General features: G+C 35.0%; 1 protein-coding gene across 2 annotated transcripts in view; it reads left to right on the top strand.

The window, feature by feature from the left end:
• Positions 1-23,996, top strand: part of Hpr1 (THO complex 1-like protein Hpr1) — a 40,972-nt gene extending 16,976 nt beyond the window's left edge. Inside the window, exons 8-13 of one of the 2 annotated variants that reach the window (XM_069845962.1) lie at positions 755-884; positions 4,566-4,762; positions 11,201-11,350; positions 11,733-11,880; positions 18,022-18,297; positions 23,510-23,996. In XM_069845962.1, the coding sequence (XP_069702063.1) occupies positions 755-884; positions 4,566-4,762; positions 11,201-11,350; positions 11,733-11,880; positions 18,022-18,297; positions 23,510-23,686 (1,078 nt within the window). In that variant the 3' untranslated portion in view covers positions 23,687-23,996. Of the gene's footprint in view, positions 1-754; positions 885-4,565; positions 4,763-11,200; positions 11,351-11,732; positions 11,881-18,021; positions 18,298-23,478 lie in introns of both variants that reach the window. The other variant, XM_069845963.1, reaches the window with a different exon arrangement.
• The last annotated feature ends 2,447 nt before the right edge of the window (positions 23,997-26,443 follow it).

The following is a 26,443-nucleotide window of genomic DNA, read 5'->3' as shown; positions in this document are numbered from 1 at the left end:
TGAATGGTTGTATCGTGGACCATAGTTGTGTTCCAGGACCATAGTTATGGAAAATGACGGTGTGTATTCATCAACCTACCAGTGCAAACAGCTGTTTTCTAAAATGAAATTTATAAAGTCCAGCCACAGATCCTGCTTAAGCGATGCTCATCTCCTTGCACAACTGAAAATAGCATGCACAGATATAAATCCCAATTTCGAAGAAATTGCTTTGAAAAATGATTAATTAATTATCACATATTATTCTAATTACATATGGTAGGTAGGAGTGTAGTGGCACAACTGTCTGTAAATCCGTGACTGCACTGTAGAGTGCAACCCCTCCCACAGTATGTAGTTGCCATTTAAATCCTGTCTTGTGGGTTGCGTTCATTTTGCCCACCACTGTCTTAAACTAAGAATGATGAACAATAGAGGCCCATAATGAAGCTATGTACTGGTTTCTCTTTTGTCTCACATACATATCTGAATATGCACACGCACACACACACACACACACACACACACACACACACACACACACACACACACACACAACACATGTAGTATTACTTATTACTCTGTAATGGAGCATGCTAAATGATTTCAATAAAAGAAAACACAGAAGAAAAGAGAGAGAGATATATATAATGGAACACACACTCCTTTTCTACAAGCCTACTGTGCTTTGAGAAAAAAAAGTTTGGGAACTTAATTGTCAAACCGTATATTTATTTGTTTTAAAAGGAATTGACGTAATTTTTTGCGTTTCTAGAGAGACACATGAACTCAAGTCTGACCAGGCAGAATGGGTGCGAGAAAAGACGGAAATGGTTTACTCTTTACTGGAGGAAACGCCACCAGATGGGACAGCATTTGTTCAGACTGTTAAACATATTCTTAAGGTACAGTGCATTATTGTAGTGTTTTTCCTAACTTGTGTTTTGAAATATCATTGCACTTGGGATAATGAAAAAGTACAATTTAACTGTTCCATTTTTTTATTTCAGTGTAACAGGATATTTTATACAGAATATAAATATAAAGAATACAGAATATAATTACAACAATAGAAATAGAAGTAAAATAATACAATTAATATAAAAAAGAAGATACAGTAATACTAACAAAATTTGAGGACGGAATGAGCAGCGCTTGTGTATATTGCAGTTCAGATATATTGTTAATAGGCCTATAAGAGAATATACAAAATAAAATAGGAACTAAAATTAAATTACAACTACAGTGAAATTATATAATATAATACATTAATATAAGAGGAATATTGAAAATAAAATAAAATAGGAATTGAAATTAAAATTATAGCTGCAATGAAATTATATAATATAATATTAACATAGAAACTAGGCGGCCGGGTAGCTCAGTTGGTAGAGCAGCTGGCTACGGACTGAAAGGTCCGGGGTTCGATCCCCGGTGGTGACAGGATTTTTTCTCGTTGCCAAACTTTCAGAACGGCCCCAAGGTTCACTCAGCCTTCTATAAATTTGAGTACCGGGTCTTTCCCGGGGGTAAAAGGCGGTCAGAGTGTGGTCCCGACCACACCACCTCATTCTAGTGCCGAGGTCATGGAAAGCATGGGGCTCTACCTCCATGCCCCCCAAGTGCCTTCATGGCATGTTACGGGGATACCTTTACCTTTTACCTTTAATATTAACATAGAAACTATTTTGGGCAACTACTAAACATACATAGACCAAATAGAAATGATCAGGACGAAATTCAAATACAAACTGCTGAGCCATTCATACCGGAACCCACACTTTCTGAAGTCGAAATTGCGATAGAAAATCTGAAAAAGTACAAGTATTGATCAAATTCCAGCAGAATTAATACAAGAGGGTGGAAGGGCATTATCTAGCGAAATTTATATATAAACTTGTACTTGCAATTTGGGAAAAGGAAATTGTACCAGAACAATGGAAGGAGTCCATAATCGTACCTGTTTTTAAGAAGGGGGACGAGACTAACTGTAGTAACTTTCGAGGAATGTCAATTTTGTTGACGTCGTACAAAATTTTGTCGAATATCCTTTTGAGAAGATTAACTTTGAAATTATTGGGAATCATCAATGTGGTTTTAGGCGTAATAGATCGACTATTGATCAAATTTTTTGTATTTGACAGATATTGGAGAAAAAATGGAATTATAAGGGTACAGTACATCAGTTATTCATAGATTTCAAAAAGGCGTATGACTCTGTTAAGAGAGAAGTTTTATATAATATTCTTATTGAATTTGGTATTCCCAAGAAACTAGTTCGATTAATTAAAATGTGTCTTAGTGAAACTTACAGTAGAGTCCGTATAGGCCACTTTCTATCTGATGCTTTTCCAATTCACTGCGGGCTAAAGCAGGGAGATGCACTATCACCTTTACTTTTTAACTTCGCTCTAGAATATGCCATTAGGAAAGTTGAGGATAATAGACAGGGTTTGGAGTTGAATGGGTTACATCAGCTTCTTGTCTATGCGGATGACGTGAATATGCTAGGAGAAAATCCACAAACGATTAGGGAAAACGTGGAAATTATAGTTGAAGCAAGTAAAGCGATAGGGTTGGAAGTAAATCCCGAAAAGACTAAGTATATGATTATGTCTCGTGACCAGAATATTGTACGAAATGGAACTATAAAAATTGGAGATTTATCTTTCGAAGAGGTGGAAAAATTCAAATATCTTGGAGCAACAGTAACAAATATAAATGACACTCGGGAGGAAATTAAACGGAGAATAAATATGGGAAATGCTTGTTATTATTCGGTTGAGAAGCTTTTGTCATCTAGTCTTCTGTCAAAAAATCTGAAAGTTAGAATTTATAAAACAGTTATATTACTGGTTGTTCTGTATGGTTGTGAAACTTGGACTGTCACTTTGAGAGAGGAACAGAGATTAAGGGTGTTTGAGAATAAGGTTCTTAGGAAAATATTTGGAGCTAAGAGGGATGAAGTTACAGGAGAATGGAGAAAGTTACACAACTGCACGCATTGTATTCTTCACCTGACATAATTAGGAACATAAAATCCAGACGTTTGAGATGGGCAGGACATGTAGCACGTATGGGCGAATCCAGAAATGCATATAGAGTGTTAGTTGGGAGGCCGGAGAGAAAAAGACCTTTGGGGAGGCCAGAGAGAAAAAGACCTTTGGGGAGGCCGAGACGTAGGTGGGAAGATAATATTAAAATGGATTTGAGGGAGGTGGGATATGATGGTAGAGACTGGATTAATCTTGCTCAGGATAGGGACCAATGGCGGGCTTATGTGAGGGCGGCAGTGAACCTCCGGGTTCCTTAAAAGCCAGTAAGTAAGTAAGTAAATATTAACATAGAGAAGAATAATATCGTACGTGAATAAAGTAGGACAATTTATGAAAAAAAATATATATTCCAAAATTATAGAATACAAATATAATATAGGCTGATTAATTATTCATAGACATAGGCTATAAATTTATTTAATCAAATTGAAGATATTAACACGTTTCTAATTTTCTTGTTATATGTTAGTGGGTTACACGTTAGAAGTTCTGTGTGTAATTTAGGTAAAGAGTTATACAACCTTGGGCCAAAATTAATGCTATGCTTTAGACCAGGAGATGTGAAACATTCAGGTTCTACTAATGTTGAATTATTATTTCGTTTTGTGTCATGATTATGTGCCTGTAATATAAACTTATTACGATTTTTATGATAAAATTTTAACAGAGTATATTTATAAATTTGTTCAATATTAAATACATTAAATTCAGAATAAATTAATTTAGTTGGATAATCAAAATATTTCTTCAAACAAGTTTTAATTATTCGTTTTTGTAGTAAATTTAACGGACTAAGATTAATTTTTGTACTTCCGTCCCAAACAATAATACCATATTGAATGATAGACTGAAAAATGGCCAAATAAACATTTCGTAGAACTCTAATGGGTAAGTAGCATTGAAGATTAACGAATTTATAAATTGTTTTACGAAGCCTCTTACAAAGATAAGTAATGCGATGAGGCCATTTTAAATTTTGATCAATAATGATATCCAGGTATTTCACATATGTAGCTTCTTTCAATGGTGGACATTTACAACTTTTGTAATCTAAAGAATTTTCACTGTGTATTGTTAGTCTATATTTATCGCTATTTTTTAAATTTTGAACACTGGCAGTTGTTAACGAAAAAGGAACTAAGATTGATTTAGATTAAATAAAGAAAGTTGGAATCAAGCCATTTTTTAACAATATTAGCACCTATATTAGCATTTCTATATGCTTCTTGCCAAGAAAAACCACTGAAAAATTTCATTGGATAGAGGTGAGATGAAAGAACTTAATGAAGAAAGTGTGAATTGCAGGAAATTTTGTAATCAGTGCTCTTGTTGGAGAATGTGACAAAAGATGATGATAGATAATTTGTGACAAAATTGGCTGCATTTATTATTTCAAATTAGGTCAGGGACATTGTCTCCCTTTTTTTTTTTATCTTTTTCATGTTTTTTGTGTAGTGCTTACTTATTATCTGTAACAATTTTATTTGTTTGTCTGGCTTAGATTGAATCTGTTGTGTGATTTTACTGTAGCGAGAAGAGCACTGGAACTCATGGAAAAATGATGGATGTCCTGAGTTTCAAAAACCAGCGCATCAGGTAGCAGCTGATGAGAGTACAGAGGAGGGAGGAGAAAAACGCAAGGCTCTACCACGTCCACGAAGGCCAAGAAAAAGTCTTGGAGAACAAATGAGGGATGTTACACAGCATGGAAAATTCATAATGGGAAAGTAAGCATCAAAACTGTATTATATTAATTATTTACTTATTTATTGTTTTAGTTTGATAGCTGGTACATGAACTCTTGTTAGAGATCTGAATTCATGTCCTAGCTAGCCCAAAGAGAAATTTATAGTGGATAAGGATGATGTGGAAGCAGTGGCGGATTTAACTTTTTTACTCTCTTAGGCACCAACGTAATTTTTTTATATGAAACATTTCATAGCATGTTTTGAGAAAGCCATTGATTTAATTCCCAATATGCCCAGTCAATTTGAGAGTGCTGTGTATTATGATAATAAATGATTAAAGGAATTTTAGTTTTGTCCTTTAAATGTGCAGAAATTATATTTGAACAATGTAACTTTTCATTATGCAAAGAAGTTTTGCAATGTTACATTTGTTAAGATCAAAGTTCTACACATTTAAAGGATAAAACTAAAAGTCTTTCAGACTTTTATTATTATAATATACTACTCTCTTAAATTAACTGAGCATATTGGGAATTAAATCAATGGCTTTTCTAAAACACACTATAAAATGTTTCATATAAAACAATTTTTATCTCGAAAAGGAAGCAAAAAGGAGCAAAATTGTATTGAACTTTATTGTCTGAAATATTTCAAGGAATAACCCCTTGAACTTAATGACATTACTTATGGTTTACCTCGTGAACATATCAATCAATCTTCGTAGTGTATCCAGCCATTTGCTGACAACATGTGTTCCACTATGTTTCACTATGAATTTCCTCTTCTTACAAATGATGGGTAAAAAGCACGATGCTGGTTGTATATTTCAGCAGCCACATTCCAAAGATGAAGTGTAATCAATATGTATTGGAGAGAATTGTCCAAGGTTACAGGTATTGCAGATTTTAGATTAGTTATTATGGATGTTTGTGACAGGGCAATTTAAGAGGATATGTTCCAATCTTCTTCGTTATTGTTGCACCAGCAACAACTACTAGAGTCAGCAAGATTAAAGCGGTGAAGATACTTCTGAGTGACAATATGGCCTGTCCTGGCTCTTGCCAAGAAAGTTTGTATGTGTCTGGGAATGTTGCGGAACATTTGTAAATCATTAGGTTTCTTTTGAATGTTTTGAAGTACTTGGCCTTTATCAGAAGAAGGCCATAATTCGACCCCTAAATTTGTTAAATGAGAATTAACTGCAGAATATGCGCTGGTTAAAGAAGTTATTTGTATAGGTTTGGGCCCCAAAGATGTTGTCTGTTAGCAATATTATCTACAGTCTCATTTCCAGTACATATAAATCACATATAGTCAAACCTGTTATGCAGCTCTTCCTAACACAATCAGTGGCTCCATCTGACAGACTAAAATTGAGGCAAGGGAAAGACGTATCCTCAGGAACATTGTCAGGCTCCCAAGGCATAGCACCAGCCACACAGTATACACAAGAACAAAACTCACACCACTCTTCACACACCTCGAACATATAAATCACAAATACTCTTTCTCAGCATTAAACAGACAATATACACAAATTCTCTTCATTAACCCACCAAACACAAATAACAGAACAACACTCGAGAAACTTATCTTCTATTACAACAACCCACCACATCAAAATTGATAATAAAAGCTGTAGCTTGCCAGTCTGGAGTTGCCGCACCCCCCATAGAGGGGTGATCATGGATTACACCTTAACACTCAGGCTTTCTGTCGAACCAGCGAAATTATATCACCGAAAAGACCTCACCAATACCATAGGCATCTTCAATTCAATAACATCTTAGGAAAACAAAATACACGTGATAAAAACCCACAAAATCAATAACAATACTGGGTGTTCAGTTCAAAATGTGTCATGGCTCGCTGTATGCCGTCAGATGGCTAGCCGATGAGCCTAGAGAATTCAATCTTCCTACACTTCCGCAGAGGTGTATAACCTAAGAGGCAGAGAAGTTGCCTAGCAAGTACGGCGTTCATTCTGAAGAGTACGTACCGATACGTACGGTAATGCCGGTAGTGGCAGGAATGTGAACTGTTTGGAAATACGTACTGTCGGGATATGGGGAGAGGGTTAAGATGATTACTTACGTATTTGTTGACATTAACTTCGACGGTCAACATGGACACGGAGCATTTGATTTGTGTTGTGGAATGTTACCGTACGCAACCGATGATAACAAATACCCTGCGTACGACTTGCCGGCGCAAAACACAGTTCGAAAGAGGTTATGGTAGCACACAGACTTTACAGACCGCCATCTGTTGCTACGACGTTCAAGTTATACCGTACATGTTCTTAAGTTCAGATTGAAGAACGCCTTAAATAATAGGCAACTTCTCTAACATATAAGCTGAAACTCGCTTCAAATTGGTGACCCAACAACAGTGACGTCATGACACACTTTGAAATGAACAACCAGTAGTAATAAGTAGAGGGGAGATGTTGATGAAAAGTCATCTTATTTTTTACATTAGGACAATGCCTATTAATATAGAAATCCTTTCCATGTTAATATCAACGTAAAAAAATAATTTCTTATATTGCATTTTTTGACGTTTTTGAACTAAAAGGTCATTTTTATATCTGTCGGATACAGGGGGGAGAGCCATTAATCCTTCCCATTGAAGGCTTTAAGGAACCAACCTGGACAAATACCCAATGTCCCATCCCTACCTTCCTGTGGTGCAGTTGTTAGTAAGCATAATTTTACAAGCTGAACTAAAGGGAGGGTCTACTCATCAATTAGCACTGGTCGGCTTGATGAGTTAATGACTGAATTTGGTATAATTTTCCTCTATTCAATACCTAATTCCCTCTTTACCCTTTCCTATCCAGTCCTCTGACTGAACTCTTACTTTCTTCGTCCCCGACAGCATTAGAGCATTCAAGGCCTAGGGGTTCATTTCACTTTCCTTCCTACTTTTCTGTTCCTAGTGCTGACCTGCTATGGCACTAAAATCGTCCTCCAGTGGCTTAAGGAGGGAAAGCTGGTGATCAACAAGATCTCCCAGCTAGGTCCAATGGACCTGTCGACCAACAGCAGGTGTGGTCCTCCAGATATTCTGAGGGTTGTGTGTGAATGAAGTAGCCACCAAAACGTTAAAATATGGTGTTCACTTAAATTGGCTACAACTTGCCATTTTCTATATATCAGTCCCCTAACTGCCCATTGTGCAACTCAAACCAAGAAATGGATTCGGAACACCTCAAAATCTGTGCTTCAGTGGCCAACCATGATAATGTCTTTGAAAAATATTGGAGTGCAAGAGGTCAAATGACTTTATTGTCAAACACCTGGCATTAGAAAACAACAACAACAACATTTTTTTTTCTGCATTTTTTGGTCATTTTTAATACTTTGAAGAACTTTTAGATCATTTGGAATGCATTTTACTTTTTTCTTTACCGATAGGTCTGTTAAATCATTTTATAAGCAAATAGGTCAGTAGTAATTACCTATTGAATAAGTGAATAACAGTGAAGTTTGAGTTTCATAGTTTGGAACAGACTTTAAAGCCCATCCCATATTCCACTGAAGACTTCACTTCACACAACAGAAGTAATGGCAACAGCTTAGTTTAAGTAAGGGCTTTGACCGCTACTGTTTGTTTGTCGGTACGAGGATGTCTTTAGAATTTATATTTGGAAGGGGGGAAACTTTCAGTATGTCCTAGATGGGACGTGGTTTGGAAGGAATGTAGACAAGTATTTTTAACACAAAGCACGCTGCACCCACAATTTGTTTTGTCATTCACACTCCCCCATTTGGAAGCTCTGGTAACAAAAGTGAAGAAGGAGGAGACAGAGAATGAAGGCACTGAATGGACCACCCGATTGAAACAAATTGTAAACCCTCATTAAAATCTATAGTTTTAAGGAAAAACTTTCATTTTGTTGCATGTTCCTTTCCTTTATCTTAGTTAAATTGCAGGAAATTGCCTCCTGTCTCCGAAATTGCAAGGCACTCATTGAAACAAGTGACTAAGTTTTAAGAAGTTGTGGTGAATAATATTTAAATGTCATTTTCTTTTAATTTTATGTCATTTTTTCCATTAGTTTAAGGGCATTTTAATGGTCATTTTAAGTAGATTTTTAGGTCATCAACATCCGCCCCCTGGTAATAAGTGACAACAATGGAACAATAAACTCAACGGTAAATATCACTGCATTCACTATCACCACAACAAACCAATCATTTTCTCAACCAGATTCAGTCAGCACTTAATAACTTCATGTTCACACTCCAACTCCACCAAATCCGATTTCTCTGGCTGACATTTATGTCAACAATACTCCACATATTTTGTACACCCAAAATATGATGGCTGAAAAGTGTACAGATAAGTCCCTAAATCTGCCGCTGTTAATATGTGTATATATATATATATATATATATATATGTATAATGTATATACGTATTAATGGTAATAAACAATTTGAATCTGAAACCTATTATGTGCATTAGCATTTGGCATTGCATGTAACAGATATTATTTTTTTTTTAACATTACATTTTTCTCATTATTTAAATGAAGGTTCTTTGCATTAACATTCCCTGCTTCATCTATTATTTTTATAAGACAATGGATACTTAATTTCATGTATATACCATCAGGGCAGCCACATAACCAAGGTTGCTTCTTGTGAATAATTAAAGCACATTGGACAAATTCAACATGAAAACTATTTCCGTATGATTGTCTAGCTTTGTTTTCATTTCTCTAGCATATTCTCGATTTTCTACAGACAACACTGCCTTAATATTTTCAATGAAGAGGACATGAATCCAAATTAATTCACCTTGTCTAAATAGAATACCTACACACAAAGGGAACTGTTTTACACACTAAGGTAACATTCCCTCATTCTTTTTCCAGTCATTTGATTGTTTGATTGTTTGCATTATTGCCACATTGCATTTGGCAACCTTCTTCCAGTAATAGGAATTTTTAGATTTCGCTCCAGTTTTACATTTTCTGTAGTGGTTAGTTGTTTCTGTGCCCTTGAAGTAGTCCCTGCATGGAGATCCAAGTGGGGGACTATTTTACCTTTGGATAATTTTACCTTAATGGTACTCATTTCATATTGGAGTGGTTATATGGCAAGTTGTAGCCAGTTTAAGTGAACACCATATTTTAGTAATATACACAGAACAACAAATAATGAAACAATTGTGTTTAGAGACAATTAATATTTGGTATCCTCCACAAAACTGGCTTCATTATACACCAATGGACCCTTGATCTCCAGGAAACAAGGTGCCGGTGCAGGTGTTACGTGCTGTCTCTTCTCACTTTATAGATCTCTTGGATATGGGACAACAAGTTTTGATGGAAAAATCATTGCAATAAGTGAAAGTCTCAGGAATCTTCTATGCCACATCAGTAAATTTAAGAATGCAGTTATGTTGTCAGACTCCAAAGCAGCTATTCTATCAATAGTCTTCATCTCAAACGACAGAAATAACCAAAATGCTCTCTCAATTAATAACACTCAATAAAAGAATTGTATTCCAATGGATACCATCCCATTGTGGAATCTTGGGAAACGAGAATGCGGATGCTTTAGCAAAGAAGGGCAGCACTGCTACTTACAGACCTGTTACTAAATCTACGTTTTACTCTATGAAGTTCACACCTGTGGAGTAACGGTCAGTGCGTCTGGCTGCGAAACCAGGTGGCCCGGGTTCGATTCCCGGTCGGGGCAAGTTACTTGGTTGAGGTTTTTTCTGGGGTTTTCCCTCAACCCAATATGAGCAAATGCTGGGTAACTTTCGGTGCTGGACCCCGGACTCATTCCACCGGCATTATCACCTTCATCTCATTCAGACGCTAAATAACCTAAGCTGTTGATAAAGCGTCGTAAAATAACCTACTAAAATAAAATAAAAAATTACTCTATGAAAAGATTTATTAAATCTACATACTTAGACTTCAACAAACAAAATTTGATAACACAATCTGAAGAGAAAAAATGGAACTCTCTGCATCATAATCCACAGTTAATTCCCGATTTATCACACAAATCATCTGTAGCTGCATTTAGATTGGCAACAGGCTATGACTGTTTGACCAAGCACTTGCATAGAATTGGAATATATCAGTCCCCTATATGCCCACTATGCAACTTAAACCAAGAGATGGATTCGGAACACCTCAAAATCTGTGCTTCAGTGGCTGACCATGACAGTATCTTTGAAAAATATTGGAGTGCAAGAGGTCAAATGACTTTATTGTTAAATGCCTTGCAATAGAAAACAACAACAACATTTTCTTTAGTCTTCTTTTTTTTTCATTGGAATCTTCTAAAGAAACGCACTATCATCATTCTAAGTGATTTAGGATTCCACATACAGCAACCATAAAGACACTATTGTTATAACTGATTTTTTACTGCAATTCACATAATCATGTTGGTATATAGGTACATTTTGAAGTTCAGAATTCCATGGAATCTTACATTTGTTGCAGTGGGGAGCTTACAAAACTTTGGAACCTTTGTCCAAATAACCTTGAAGCTTGTAAGTCAAAGGACAGGGACTTCTTACCATCATTAGAAGGATATTTTGAAGAAGCAATAGAGCAAATTGACCCAGCAGCTATGGTTGAAGAAGAATACAAGTAAGTTCACTCATATTGTATTTATTAAAGCATATGACTTTGGAATTCGTCAGATTTGTGTTGGACATAGAGACTGTAAGGATGTTTTCTTTACTCGCTTCAGTCTCTCCTTCCATCATTACTACATTGTCATTCTAGTCATATTGTCGAGTCCAATCAAGCTAAACCTAAATGTGGACATTAGTATGTTATTGTGTTTCCTTTGTCTCATAGAATGCTGTTAAAATTCACAGAGAATTCACAAACATACTAGAATCACGGTTTTACAAGAATTATTACAGTTTTAATGCTGTATTTTTAAGCAAAAGGTGAATTTAATATTCGTATTTCTTACATTGTAATTGATATGCTATTTTATAACTGCTTAACTTTCATTTTACAGGCGGGTGAATGATGGCAATTTTGGTTGGCGAGCACTTCGTCTGTTGGCTCGCAGAAGTCCTCACTTCTTTACCCATAGTAACAATCCAATAAACAAGTTACCGGAATATCTTGAAACTATGATAAAGAAGATTGCAAAGGATAGACCAGTAAGTATGTATGTTTTCCAAATGAATGTAATTGAACCATTCTCAATTATTTGAGGTGGATTTCTTATTGCAGTTTGCTCGTGCAATGTCAGGAAAAATTGGTATTTATTCTGCCTATGTCAATTATAGTCTGGATCAGCTTACTTAATACCCCAAAGGTGAAACCTAACCATTTTTCCACCATTACTATATATGCTAGTGCATTATGGTGATTTTCTAGTTTGAAGGCTGAATTTTCTTTTGCCAATTTCGTTTCGAATTTCGATACTGAGAAATACTACAACTGGTAGTGATTTTCCAACTGTTATGTTGGCAGCAGGAACAGCTATTGTCGGTAGTGCAAATTCTGAAAATTCAAATTGTTCTAGATTTTTAAGCCGATTACTGGAAGCTGGGTGGCCAGGTAGCTCAGTTGGTAGAGCAGCTGGCTACGGACTGGAAGGTCCGGAGTTCGATCCAAGTGGTGACGGGATTTTTCTCGTTGCCAAACTTCCAGAACGGTCCTGAGGTTCACTCAGCCTTCTATAAAATTGAATACCGGGTCTTTCCCGGGAGTATAAGGCGGTCGGAGTCTGGTGCCGACCGCACCACCTCATTCTTGTGCTGAGGTCATGGAAAGCATGGGTCTCTACTTCCATGCCCCCCAAGTGCCTTCATGGCGTGTGACGGGGATACCTTTACCTTTTATCTTTACTGGAAGGTAGTGAAATTCGAACATACTAATAATTAATTAACATCAGTATTATATTAATACATAATATTTATTTTATGTGTTGCATTGTGTTGTGGTTACAATTCAAGATTATAGTCAGATAAGTGTGAATAAATACGACATATATTATTTTTGATACATGCACTTGGGTGATCATAGAAAATGCGCACAGAAATAGCAATTATAACTAGATTAGCAAAATTATTAGGAGTAAGTAAGTATTCTTAAGCATATATTTCAAAGTGGCATTCGGTTTTCAGAGTTTGTACTAATCATTTCACGTGATCAAACAAAATACATTCTTAGGTTAGGTCTTCTGAATCATGAACTGTTAAGTCAAAGCAAGGAATTTCATGTTGTCAGACAAAATACATGTTAATATTAGATTATATTAAACTACTAATTTCCAACATTATGTGCGGAAGGTCCAGGAGAAAATATAGGCCTACTCTTTCACAAATTATTGAACCATTTAGAAAACACCTCCCAACATAAAGATGAGATGTAGTAAGTAAGTAAGTAAATAAGCAAGACATCGTCATTGTTAATAGATTATTATTATTATTATTATGTTTACTACTACTACTACTACTACTACTTACTGGCTTTTAAGGAACCCGGAGGTTCATTGCCATCCTCACATAAGCCCGCCATTGGTCCCTATTCTGAGCAAGATTAATCCAGTCTCTATCATCATATCCCACCTCCCTCAAATACATTATTATTATTATTATACCGGGCATTGTGATTTTATCCTCTTTGGTGATATCTGGTACTAAGTTGGCAACACTGAAGAGATGGCCAAATTAGCCTTTTAGGAACTGCTTTTACGTGTTCCTCACTATAGTGATAGGAAACTAGTTCGATCTTTTCACAAAATGCATGTAGGCCTATTTATTTTGTTGAAACACGTCTTTTGGCATGTTTGTATGTTGTCTAACAATAAAATGTAAACTGATGACGTGTTTTATATGAAATTACATAGGAGTTTTGTGTTACATATATTTTCTGAAAATGTAATGAAACATTGCAGTGAATTAAAAGTTTTATTGCTAAGAATGTGTTATTACTGTTTTCGAGAAAGCGTTTTTTCCAAATCAGAAGTATGTTTAAGAAATGTAGTAACTTGTTGGGATATACTCATTCATACTCTGTGTATGTGTGTGTTTGTATGTGTGCGTGTGCGTGCATGCATGCATGCATGCGGGCGTGCATGTCCCTCGTGTGTGAAAACCAATATTTATTACTACTTAATAATTTATTTAGATGACTATTATGGATATTTGTACAAATTACAGACTTCACTGTAGAATACTTACTTACGGCTTTTAAGGAACCCAGAGGTTCATTGCTGCACTTACATAAGTCTGCCATCGTTCCCTATCCTAAGCAAGATTAATCCTGCCTCTACAATCATATTCCACCTCCCTCAAATCCATTTTAATGTTATTCTCCCATCTACGTCTTGGCCTCCCCAAAGGTCTTTTTTCCTTCTGGCCTCCCAACTAACACTCTATATGCATTTCTGGATTCGTCCATATGTGCTACGTGCCCTGCCCATCTCAAATGTCTGGATTTAATGCTCCTAATTATGTCATGTGAAGAATACAATGCGTGCAGTTGTGTAACTTTCTCCATTCTCCTGTAACTTCATCCCTCTTAGCCCCAAATATTTTCCTAAGAACCTTATTCTCAAACACCCTTAATCTCTGTTCCTCCCTCAAAGTGAGAGTCCAAGTTTCACAACCATACAGAAGAACTGGTAATATAACTGTTTTATAAATTCTAACTTTCAGGTTTTTTGAGAGCAGACTGGATGACAAAAGCTTCTCAACCGAATAATAACACGCATTTCCCATATTTATTCTGCATTTAATTTCCTCCCAAGTGTCATTTATATTTGTTATTGTTGCTCCAAGATATTTGAATTTTTCCACCTCTTCTAAGGATAAATTTCCAATTTTTATATTTCCATTTCGTACAGTATTCTGGTCATGAGTCATAATCACATACTTTGTCTTTTCGGGAGTTACTTCTTTACTTGCTTCAAATAAAATTTCCGTGTTTTCCCTAATAGATCGTGAATTTTCTCCTAACATATTCACATCATCTACATAGACAAGCAGCAGATGTAACCCGTTCAATTCCAAACCTCCTCTGTTATTCTGAACTTTCCTAATGGCATATTTTAGAGCAAGTTAAAAAGTAAAGGTAGTAGTGCATCTCCTTGCTTTAGTCCACAGTGAATTGGAAAAGAATCCGACAGAAACTGACCTATACGGATTCTGCTGTACGTTTCACTGAGACACCTTTTAATTAATCAAACTAGTTTCTTGGGAATACCAAATTCAATAAGAATATGATATAAAACTTCTCTCTTAACCTAGTCATATGCCTTTTTGAAATAAGGGTACTGATGTACTGTACCCTTATACTCCCATTTTTCTCCAATATCTGTCGAATATAAAAACTCTGATTAATAGTCGGTCTGTTACGCCTAAAATCACACTGATGATCCCCAATAATGTCATCTACATATGAAGTTAATCTTCTCAAAAGAATATTGGACAAAATTTTGTACGATGTCAACAAAAGTGATATTCCTCGAAAGTTACTATAGTATATAAATTACATTATGGGCGTCCAAGCTTATCATGTACAAAGTTTTATTTGATTACATAGTGATGTTAATTACATTTGATAAATGTTTTCGGCTTCACAGAACCATCTTTAGATGTAGTAGCTTATATTTTGCTTTATGAATACATTGATAAGTTAGAGTTAAAAGATCTGGATGCAAGTATATGATTGTACATTGATAATATAAATCTGTGATCAAATGTTACGTTAAAAACATATGAGTTAAAAATATTTGCAAATGTAAAGTGCCACGCAAATCAAGTGCACTCAATGTTGGTTGCTTGACTATTGTCTGTCCACTTTGAGGTCTGTGGATTTAGAGGGAAAAATTGGATCGGTGTCTGGTAGAGTTCCCGGGTAGCTCAGTTGGTAGAGCATTGGTACATTTAACCAAAAGTCCCTGGTTTGATACCTGGCCCTGGAACAATTTTTCCCTCGAAATTATTCAAATCAACTTTACAGGTAGTTATACCTGAAAGCTTGATTTGCATAATACACATCACTGTTCTTTAACAGAAAACCACAATTTAAATCGCACAGAATTAGTGTGTTGGTTGCTTGACGGTTGTCAGCCCACTTTGAGGTCTGTGGATTTAGAGGGAAAAATTGGATCGGTGTCTGGTAGAGTTCCTGGGTAGCTCAGTTGGTACGTTTTACCAAAGGTCCCGGGTTTGATACCCAGCCCCGGAACAATTTTTCCCTTGAAATTATTCGTAAAGTGTCACATTATAAAATGATAAAACATGTGCAATACAAGAATATAGGCATAAGTATTGTATGAATAGTTACATTTATGAAATAACTTAACAGGTACAATGTTTTCGTATACAGACATATTTTAATATCATTCATATCAGCCTGTACCGTTCGTTTCTGAAAATTAAATAATGTGTAAATAAGTGGAAATTGTGGATTAAATGGCCATGCCTTACTGAAACTAATATGTATTAGATTTAAATTCTAAATTTTGGGCCTAGATGTGTGTTGATTATAATATGTGATGAACACATAAACTTACGATGTCATATTGGTGTGCAGGTGTATCCTCAGGCATAGATGGTCAGGCACTTACAGATAGGAATGTTATGCTTACAAAATATTTTTGTTAATGTACGTCGTAAGACTGTTAACGGTATATTGAATAACTGTGATTTTCTTAAATTCCTTCAGTTCAATGTAAAAAGAACAGAATTACGTCATAGGCAACCTTATGTTATTCCAGTTCCTAGAACTGTTTTCTTCAAGAACTCTCCATTGTTTGTTATGTGTAATACTTACAATTCTCTGTATTTAAACTGTGATTCTCTATTAGATTTCAGTTTAATCAATCTTCTTAATGTATCCAGCTGTTTGCTGACAACATAAAGTCCACTATAGTCTATTCAGTTGTTGTTTTTCACGAGAAATAAGGGGTATTTTGATCGGTGTTCATTATAGATGCCTGTTGCTAGTAGCCAGAGGTGGGGTGTAGTTAATATATACTGCAGGGCTGTGTCTTCTGCAACTGGTATTGATGATTTTAATTTACTTCTTTTGTGGTTTATGGATGGACAGTATAGAAGAATGTGTTCCAGATCATAATGTTTATTACACCACAGACAAGTAGGATTATCAGAAATGTGAAATCGGTGTAGGTACAATTGTGTGACAATGTGACCTGTTCTGGCTCTTGTTAAAAGTGTTTGAACATGTCTGGGCAAGTTTTTGTACATTTCCAGGTCATTTGGTTTCTTTTGTACAGGCTGTAAAATTTTTTCTTTGTCAGAAGAGAGCCAATTGTTGATCCATAGGTTTGTAAAACGAGACTTTACTGAAGCAAAAGCACTGGATAGAGATATCACTTGAAGAGGTGTTGGTTGCAAATATGTTGCCTGTTTTGCAATATTATCGACTTTCTCATTTCCAGGTATACCACAATGACTAGGTATCCATTGAAATGTTATTTCCTTTTGGAGTTCTTTTAGTTTACTTAGTTGTTTCTGAATTGGAATAATTCTATGTGCATAAAGGTTTGGTAACAGTTAAAAAATTTCATACAATATTAAAAAGAATTTTATTTCCTTACATATTTAAATTATGAATAAGTGTGATATAATGTTTTTTACTCTAATTTTGAAATAATTTTGCATTATTATATTGATATTTGTCACTATATTAACTGTAATATTATATTCTAGCGTCTATTATGTATCTTTCTTTCGTTTGTGTTGTTTTTGTTTTTTCTTATTATGTATTTTGTATAGGTATCAATGTAAGCCACCTATAATTGGAAGCTTGCTTCTGGTGGTGGTGGATTTAAAATAAAATAAAATAAGCTTGGACGGCCATAACTTAATTTATATACTACCGGTACTGTAGAGGTTAGAAATAACTAAAATAATAACGAAATGTGATATATTTTATTTGTTTATTTTGTAGATTTATTTCTACTGGCAGAGTTAAGACCATAAAGCCTTCTCTTCCACTCAACCAGTATTAGAACAGTAGCAAATATAAAAATGACAGAAATACAGGAACAATATACAGTTAATAGTAATAGTAGTAGTAATAATAATAATAATAATAATAATAATAATAATAATAATAATAATAATAAAAAGAAGTTTATTCACATGTAATGTGAATCGAAGTAACTGTTAAAATAATAAAGAAAATTTATATGTTAAATATAAAAATCATATATTAAAAAAAATTATGTTTTAGGAAAGCTCACAGTCTAAACAGTTTAGAACTTGATTATTATGTCAACGAATAATGCATATTTAAAACTATTATCTGATTGTCCCCAGTCGATGATGAGCAGTGAAGAAGTAAAGGTTGAACTGATGGACAACGATGTTCAGACTGTGGTTCCTGATGCTGAGGGTGAAGATGATGAACTGTTGAAGTCTGAGGAGAAGGAGGAACGAACAATGCCTCAAGAATATGAGGATGATGGAATGGGAGCAGAGAAAGGGAACACTAAGAGTTCAGTGCTGTTGGAAGAGCAGCTCCAAGCAGTAGCAGTGAAAGTGGCACCTCATTGGAAGAAACTGGCAACCAAGTTAGGCTATCAGACTGACGAGGTATGTATTATGTATTTTAGTTTGAGACCTAGTTCAGTAGTTTTAAAATAAGTGATTACTATGAATACAAAATATCAGTATTTAGGTTACTTCAATGTGTCAGTGGAGCAATTTGGAATCTCTAAAGCTCTCATTAATTTTATAAAAAGGATATATGAATGTAAGGCATGTGTTAAAGTCGGAAATCGGATATCATCAGTATTCATTACAACAAAAAGATTAAGATGGGGATGCGGGATGTCACCAACACTGTTTAAGATATTTCCAGAAGATATACTGATAAAGTGGAATAAGTCATGCAGAGGAATGGGAGTGAATATCAATCATTGGTTAATGCACAATTTACTGTTTGCAGATGACCAGGTTATAATAGGACAGGACAAAGAAGACATAGAATACAGTAAAACCTCCCTAAAACGAAACGCGATCCTTAAAGAATTTTTTTTCTGTTTTCACAGGTTTTCGTTTTACAAAGGGTTGTGTTTTGGCAAAACTAAGAATAGACTAATGCAATATGCTCTCTGTAGGAAGAACACAATGAAGAAATTATTTGAAATAAAAGTTACTACAGTACATGTAAAGTGAATTTTATTTTCGTAATCATTAACTTACGTAATTGCAGCCTCTCTCTCTCTCTGTGTCCTGGTTTCTTGGACCCCACATTTCTTTTAAAGTGCATTCCCGCTAATTTTTTTTGAAGGGAACATTGTAGGATTTCCTTCGCGTCCTGCATCAATTCAGAGTGTAAATTGCGCCCTGATCCATCGGTTGTGTAACTGAAGTTGTGTTTGGTGGAAAATAGATTAACTTCACGTTAGACAAATCAATCCTTGGATGGCAGATAGCATTGTCTAAAAACAGTATGACCTTACGACCTTGACATTTCATTGCTCCATTAAAAGAATGAAGCCACTCTTCCATGATAGAACTGGTCACCTAAGCTTTTTTATTAAATCGCACAGTTTTACTTATTCGCACTGTTATTTAACACTGTATTGGCATATTAACACAAAACTCAGAATAAATAAACGGAAATGTGAAACTAAATTGATACTACACTACAATTATTCACAGTTTTATTCTACTCGCACTGTTCTTTATCACTGTCTTGGCTTGATAGCATAAAACTGAGAATAAATGTACGAAAATGCAAGAGGGTTGGAAGAAGTAACAGTACAGGAGGTCAGTAACCTGCCGGGGTCCTTGACAATAAGCACAGAATAGTGACATGTTAGAGAAGCTTCATCCCCAACGCCTGACAAAGAATAGCGTAAGTCTTGCAGATCATTGCATGTACAGTCGCACAAAAAATTATGCCATGCTTCGTACAGTATTATAGCAAAATTAAAAATGGATGGCTTTACTGTATATGGTCCGTAAATTAATGGATGCATGCATTTCAAGCAGGTGGACTGAAAATAAATATTGCTAAAACAGAATACATGGTAATTGGAGGAATTTCAGATGATCTACAGATAAATTATGTCATAATTAAATGTGTTGAGGAATTCAAATACCTGGGATCCATTACTGATAAATCTGGCATGTGTGAAAAATATATTATTAATAGAGTAAATTGTGCTAGGAAAACGATCAGGCCCTGAATTGTATTTTATGGAGTAGGGACATAACTAGCATACTTACATATGAAGAGTTCGCGGGAAAAACGATGAATGTCACAGTTTTCTTAAGGTTGATCTCATTATCTAATTCAATGGATCACTGCAAATTTAATGTTGTTCTTATGAAAAATGGTAAAAAGGAGAATTATCACCACGAATACAGTAATCCTTTCCTTTATTTTCTATAGAAACAGCACTACATCTTGCAGTTATAGACTCAATTAGATCATTATCTAATCCTTAACAGAAATGTGACATTCATTGTTTTTCCCGCAAACTCTTCATTTGGTTCAGAAAGTTGGACAATAAGTGAAAAAATACAGACAAGGGTGTTGGCAACAGAAATGGATGGATTGTGAAGAAGTATGAGGGTATTCAGACTAGAACATGTAAGAAACACATATATTAGGAAAGAAATGGATGCAGGTGAAACTGTTATGGACAGAATAGAAAATAGGTCTTTACAGTGGTATGGACATGTACAACGGATGTCGGAGGAACGGTGGCCTAAATGTATCCTCAATTGGATCGTGCCAGGAAGAAGAAAGCATGGAAGAGCTAGAAAGACATGGTATGAAGAAATACACAGATACATGGTGAAGAGGGACAGTGGAAGAATAGGAAGCTCTGGAAAGCAGGAATCAAAGGCGAACTGCTGTAAAGTAGAAAGCCAGTAAAAGTAAAAGTAAAGATTACTTCTGTCCTGTGTTAGCTCCTGCAATTAATAAGACAACTTCCTTGGTGAGATTTTCGTCTCAATTTGTCTTTCCTTTCGTTTCTGTCATCCCTTCTTACTTTTGAACTCGTGGATCAAGTTTGACGACATCTAATGTGGACTTCATGCTGTTCAAATATATCTGGATATCTTCTTTCGTAATCCCGCATGTATATCATTATCCATCAACAACACCAACAACCACCTTTTTCTGGCTGCAATGTCATGCCTGAAAGAAATTAATATTTCGATATTATATAATTAAATTACATGCAGGAATTATTAAACATTGAGAGCAAACTTAAAATGTCTATAGATCAATGGAATTTAGTACACTTGTTATTATAATACAATAAAATCCCTCGTAACTGACACCCAAATAACCGGCAATACCAAAACAACAGCATTTTTGACTGGGCAAAAAAAAAATGTAAATCTGCCAGATTGCCAGTTCGGGCCGTCAGTTTTGCTACATTAGAAAAAGTTCGTGCTTTCAGTGAATATTCAAATTTAAAATTTGTCTATTGTTTGTGTTGTGTGATGTGTTGTAATAAAGAAAATTCACACAGTTTTATGTTTATTTAGTTATGTTCGGGCTGTCAGTGTTGCCACATTAGGAAGTTCAAACGAACTTTTGTTTTCAGTGAATATTCTAACCTAAAATTAGTGTATTATTTGTGTTGTCTACTGTGTTTTAATAAAGAAAATCCATACAGTTTTTATGTTTAGTTAGTTATGTTCATGTCATCGGTGTTGCCACATTAGGAAGTTTGCACGAACTTTCATTTTCAGTGAATATTGTAACCTAGAATTATTGTATTATTTGTGTTGTGTGATGTGTTTTAATAAGGAAAATCCACACAGTTTTTATGTTTAATCGGTTATGAGCAAGTGATAAAGAAATAAGCTTCATATGGCTGCAGTTTCAACATTTGGGAGCATGAAATACGAACTTTTTTCTTTTGTATATACCGGTATTTATTCAATTATCTGACAAAATCTCGTATCCGGAACTAGGCTGGTCCCTGTGATGCTGGTTAAGAGAGATTTTACTGCAGTGTATTTACTTGAATTATATCTCATTGACAAGAGTGCAACTGTTGACAGTCTTGTAAAGAATGTCGTGTATCTTACAAACCCACAAGTTACCTCATGTAGCACTTCAAGTGTTTTGAAGTTAAAGGGTTGTTATAAGATATAAAAAAGGTTTCACCAATCTGTTCCGATCAATTCTTTTTAAAAGTCTATTTCAATATACATAATAAAAATACAAAATTATTATTTTTTCTTTAATGTTTGTCAGTCATCAGCATGCACACACGAGTGTATTCCATTCAATATCATGTTAAAACGTGCTACACACCTTAAGCCATGGATGGGCATTTACTGATTCGTGAACTGGAAGTGCTTTCAAACTTCCCTCCAATGCCGAGAGATGGGGCTGTGATTTACAGTGCCGTCTCTTTGTATCACTCATTCTGTACCATACAAATCAAAACAATTGAAGGGGTCAGAAGCAAAAGGGTATAAGAGCACTTTAGTTACTTTTGAGAAAATGTGATTAAACACACCCACTTGTTTCTTTCACGCTGTATAACTGTCTCACACTACATGCAAGGACAAGGTCAGCTGTCTACAGGTCCAACTTCACGATAACATGGTGCTGATATACTGCTATCTTTTTTTTGTCTTTTTTCAAACCTAATTGCAGTATACAGTAAAATCCCTTGTATCTGGCACCCAAATAACCGGCAATACCAAAACAACGGCACTTTTGGCTAGGCCAAAAAAATAGTCATTCATGTGAAAGAGAAGAGTCTGAAGAAGATGTGAGTGGTTTTCGTGGACCACACATGCCGCATATTGTGTTTACTCTTTACATTGTTCACGTGTGAAAACATAGACAGAAAACTGTTATGTCCCTGGAGTAGAGGATAGCATCGGTAACCTGTCACTTGGATCTTGCAAATAATATGCAGAGACGATATCTTTCAATTTAACACTTGAACTCACCCATTTCGAAGGAGTGTTGGATGAGTCTAAATAGGAAAGTGTAAAATTCTCTGTTCCTGCAGCACGTAAAAATTTCATTTGAGTGATGGATAGTATCATGGCTATTACCGCTAAGTACTGCTGTTGCACAGTGGATTCCGTGAAACGCAAGCGAAATGTTCTTACACTCAAATCATCGAGCGCTACTTCAGTTGCGATGTTGGCAACACTGCTCTTCACGTCACATGACTGTCATTTAAAATTGCCATAAGGTTATGAAAGCTTTTAGTATTTTTTACGCTATTATGTATTATTGTTTTTCAATAATTATGAACTAATAATGTACATTACCGTATTCAGTACTAAAAATAAAGATTGCACGTATTTCACAACTTTATTTTTTATTATCTATATTAAAATTACTAAATTTCAACATGGAAAAAAATGTTTGTCAAAACAGTGTATCTTTACATAACCTATAAACATATTTTCCAATTATCTGGCAATATCAGTTATCCAGCAACTGTGGGACAAAGCCAGTGCTGGATAACTGATTTTGCACTGGCTTTGTCCCACAGTTGCCGGATAAAAGGAATTCTACTGTCATATCAATGAATTAAACTTAAACATCATGACATTATTAGTATAATTTCACAATTTTGTATGACTAATTCCTTTTGTTTAGTAACTTTGCAATAGATTGAGTAGTTTATCGTTATTTTTTCTTGTTTCCTCGCCAGTCTTGTGCTCCATTATTGCTTATCATCTGAATAGTCTCAGTAGTTTAAAAGAGATATTAAATTAAGTACTGTGTGTGTAATACTGCTAATCTAAACTGTCTTCTCTGTCTAGAACTAAGGCAGGACAAACTAATTTTTTTCAGGTGGATTTCTTCCAAGCTGAACGAAAAACTGAAGAGGAAAGAGCACTGAATATGCTACAGATCTGGGCAGAGGATGATGAAGATGCTAGCCCAGAAAATCTTTCATACACTCTGGAAGGTCTTGGTTTAATAGAAGCTGCAGAAGCACTGAAAGAAGTTACAGAATTGCTGACTTAATCCAGTGATGGTTCATTTGATGAGTACAAATTTGAAGACTGGAAAATAGTGTACATTGTGATCATGGAAGGATATTTTGTCTACTATTTGTTTTCATACCTACACTTGAATGTGAACTGTACTTCTGATTATGTTGGATTTTTTTCTTACCACTTGAATTTGGAATCTAAACCCTCTGTATCATGTATTTAATAAGACATCTCTATTTCATGATATTTTGAATAAAATTCATGAACTACGGTTAAATACTATTATTATCTATGTAAAAGGAATATGCAATTAATTGATAAATGAAATTATTTACTATTTATATTATATTTTTCTAGTTTTTCAAATGTTGAATATGAGTAAAATCTTATTCATGAGTCCCCATAATAAACACTACTCATGTACAGATATAAAATGAAATTTACGTACACAACAATAGCAACTTGAATTTTTTTTTTTTTTTTTCAAATTTTGCTTCGATTTTACTGTTTTGTTGTAGGAAGCATTATGATACTTTTTTTTTTTTAAGGAAATACTTGAATATGTGTTATATGTTTTTCTCGTGTTAAATTTTACCGTACCTGGTTAACATGTTTCAGCCATAACAGGCTGAAACATCGTGTGATATAGTGTTAAAAGTTGTGTAATCAAGATATATAATGAAATACTTGAAATGAACAAAAACTTTACATCTGTACTGCAATTGTACAGAATGATGTATACAGAACTAACACATTTCTTTCTTTCTTTCTTTCTTTCTTTATTTCAAAACGAATGATGCTAGCTGCAGTTTGTTATAGCTGAAATGTAGAGTATCTTTGAGAGATTACTAACCTCTATAGCAATTGTTGAAAATGTACCCGGTCTCCTGCGACACGTCTTGATGACTTATGGGGTGACCATTCCAGACGTGCCTGGATGTCCACAACAACCGTGGACTAGGCTGCCCATGAACGATGTTTGCCTTTTTCACTCACCAGAGATCCAGTTGTTTCCAATTTGTTTATCACTCCCAGTATTGTGTTTCTTTGGGGAGTAAATCAAGAGCCCGATTACCTTTCTCACTACGATTTTTCTTGATTGCAGTAATCTTCTTGGGGGGGGGGGGGAGGATTACGAACACCAAATTCTCTCTGGTATGCCCTTTGAGTAGCTGTAATTGAATTCCTAATCCAGTATTGCTTCACAAGGTGGAGCTTTTAATTTAATGTGTACTGTATTTTCAGTGACTAAAACAAAATGTCGAAAACAGCTGCCAACAATAAGGAATAAAGAATAAACATCTGCGCATCTCCTGACAGGGAATCAAAACTCCTGCTTAATTTGACGTTAAAACTGGTCACTAAATGAATTTCCTGCCGAATAAATAAAAAATGTTCAACATTTGCTATAGAGGTTAGTAATCTTCCAAAGATATTCTACATTTAAGGTATAACAAATTGTACCTAGCATCATTCATTTTGATAGAAAGAAATGTGTTAGTTCTATATAAATCACTCTGTAGTACCGACCGTAACTACTAGGTCTGTCTATTGTAAACAAAATTTGAGTTTACCTGTGAACTGTAAATATCTGACTCCAATGAGGTTAAGTGATAATAGATTCTCTCTTTCTAGGTAATTGTTTTCGATAGAAATTGTGTAAATAATTTAATTAAAGAAATAAAGTATATATACCTCTATGTGATCAATAAAATATTTAAAAATGGGCGAGTAGCTTTAAAAAATGACTAACAAGCAAATGTTCTGATGAGGACAGGTAAAAAAGTTGAATTTTTTTCTTCCACCATGTCAAAAATGTCAAAAGAAGTGCTTATACAAATTTTGGCCACTCGACCACAATTACGAGGGGCTTAAAAAAATAGTTCACCAGAGGCCGTTAACAGAAAAAAAAAACACAATTTTATTGGACAAATTTATTGGAACAGACACAGCAACTGTTGAGCTATTTTTCAACATATTTTCCATCGGAACTGAGACATTTCTCATATCATGGGATTGACAGAGAGAGGTGCAGACGCAATCAAACGCTGGTTCCGATCTGAGGTGGCTGACTTTTACAACACAAAAATTGATCCCATGGTATGACAAATATCTCAATTCTAGTGGGGAATATGTTGACAAATAGCGCAACAATTGCTGTATCTGTTTCAATAAATATTTCCATGCAATTATGCTTTTTTCTATAAACGGCCCCAGGGAAAATCACTTTCTGGACGGCCTTGTAATTGCGGTCGAGTGGCCAAAATTTGTATAAGCACTTCTTTTGACGTTATTAACATGGTGGAAGAAAAAAATTAAACTTTCTTATCTGCCCCCATCAGAACGATTGCTTGTAAGCCACAAGTTATTTCTATGACAATAATATCAAAAGTTTATTTGATATTGTTAAATCTGATAGTGCAAACTTTATATTATGGTACTACAAGCCTGAGGCATTGATTCGTGCTTGCTTTCAGAAACAATTGAGAGTTTCAGGAGTCACATATGAGCAGTCTGTTTACAGTAGAATCCCGACTATTCATTGCCATGAATTAGAGAAAAAGTAGATACTTGGGTAACCTTACTGTACCTGATTTTCATATTATGAAGTGTAGAATGCAGTGTTTTGAGATACCACCATAATACTGTCAGTTTTCTACACGTTACACAGAATTATACTTAATGATAATAACAATATATAACATAAAAATATGTTTAAGATGCAAATGTTTATCGTTTATACTATTTACACTACTTTTCTACATGCTAAACCTCTCACATACATATT

This window comes from Periplaneta americana, chromosome 14, assembly GCF_040183065.1.
Source record: "Periplaneta americana isolate PAMFEO1 chromosome 14, P.americana_PAMFEO1_priV1, whole genome shotgun sequence".
NCBI classification, from domain to species: Eukaryota; Metazoa; Arthropoda; class Insecta; order Blattodea; family Blattidae; genus Periplaneta; species Periplaneta americana.
Note: the sequence above shows the minus strand (reverse complement) of the source record. Positions and strands in the feature narration are given on the sequence as shown.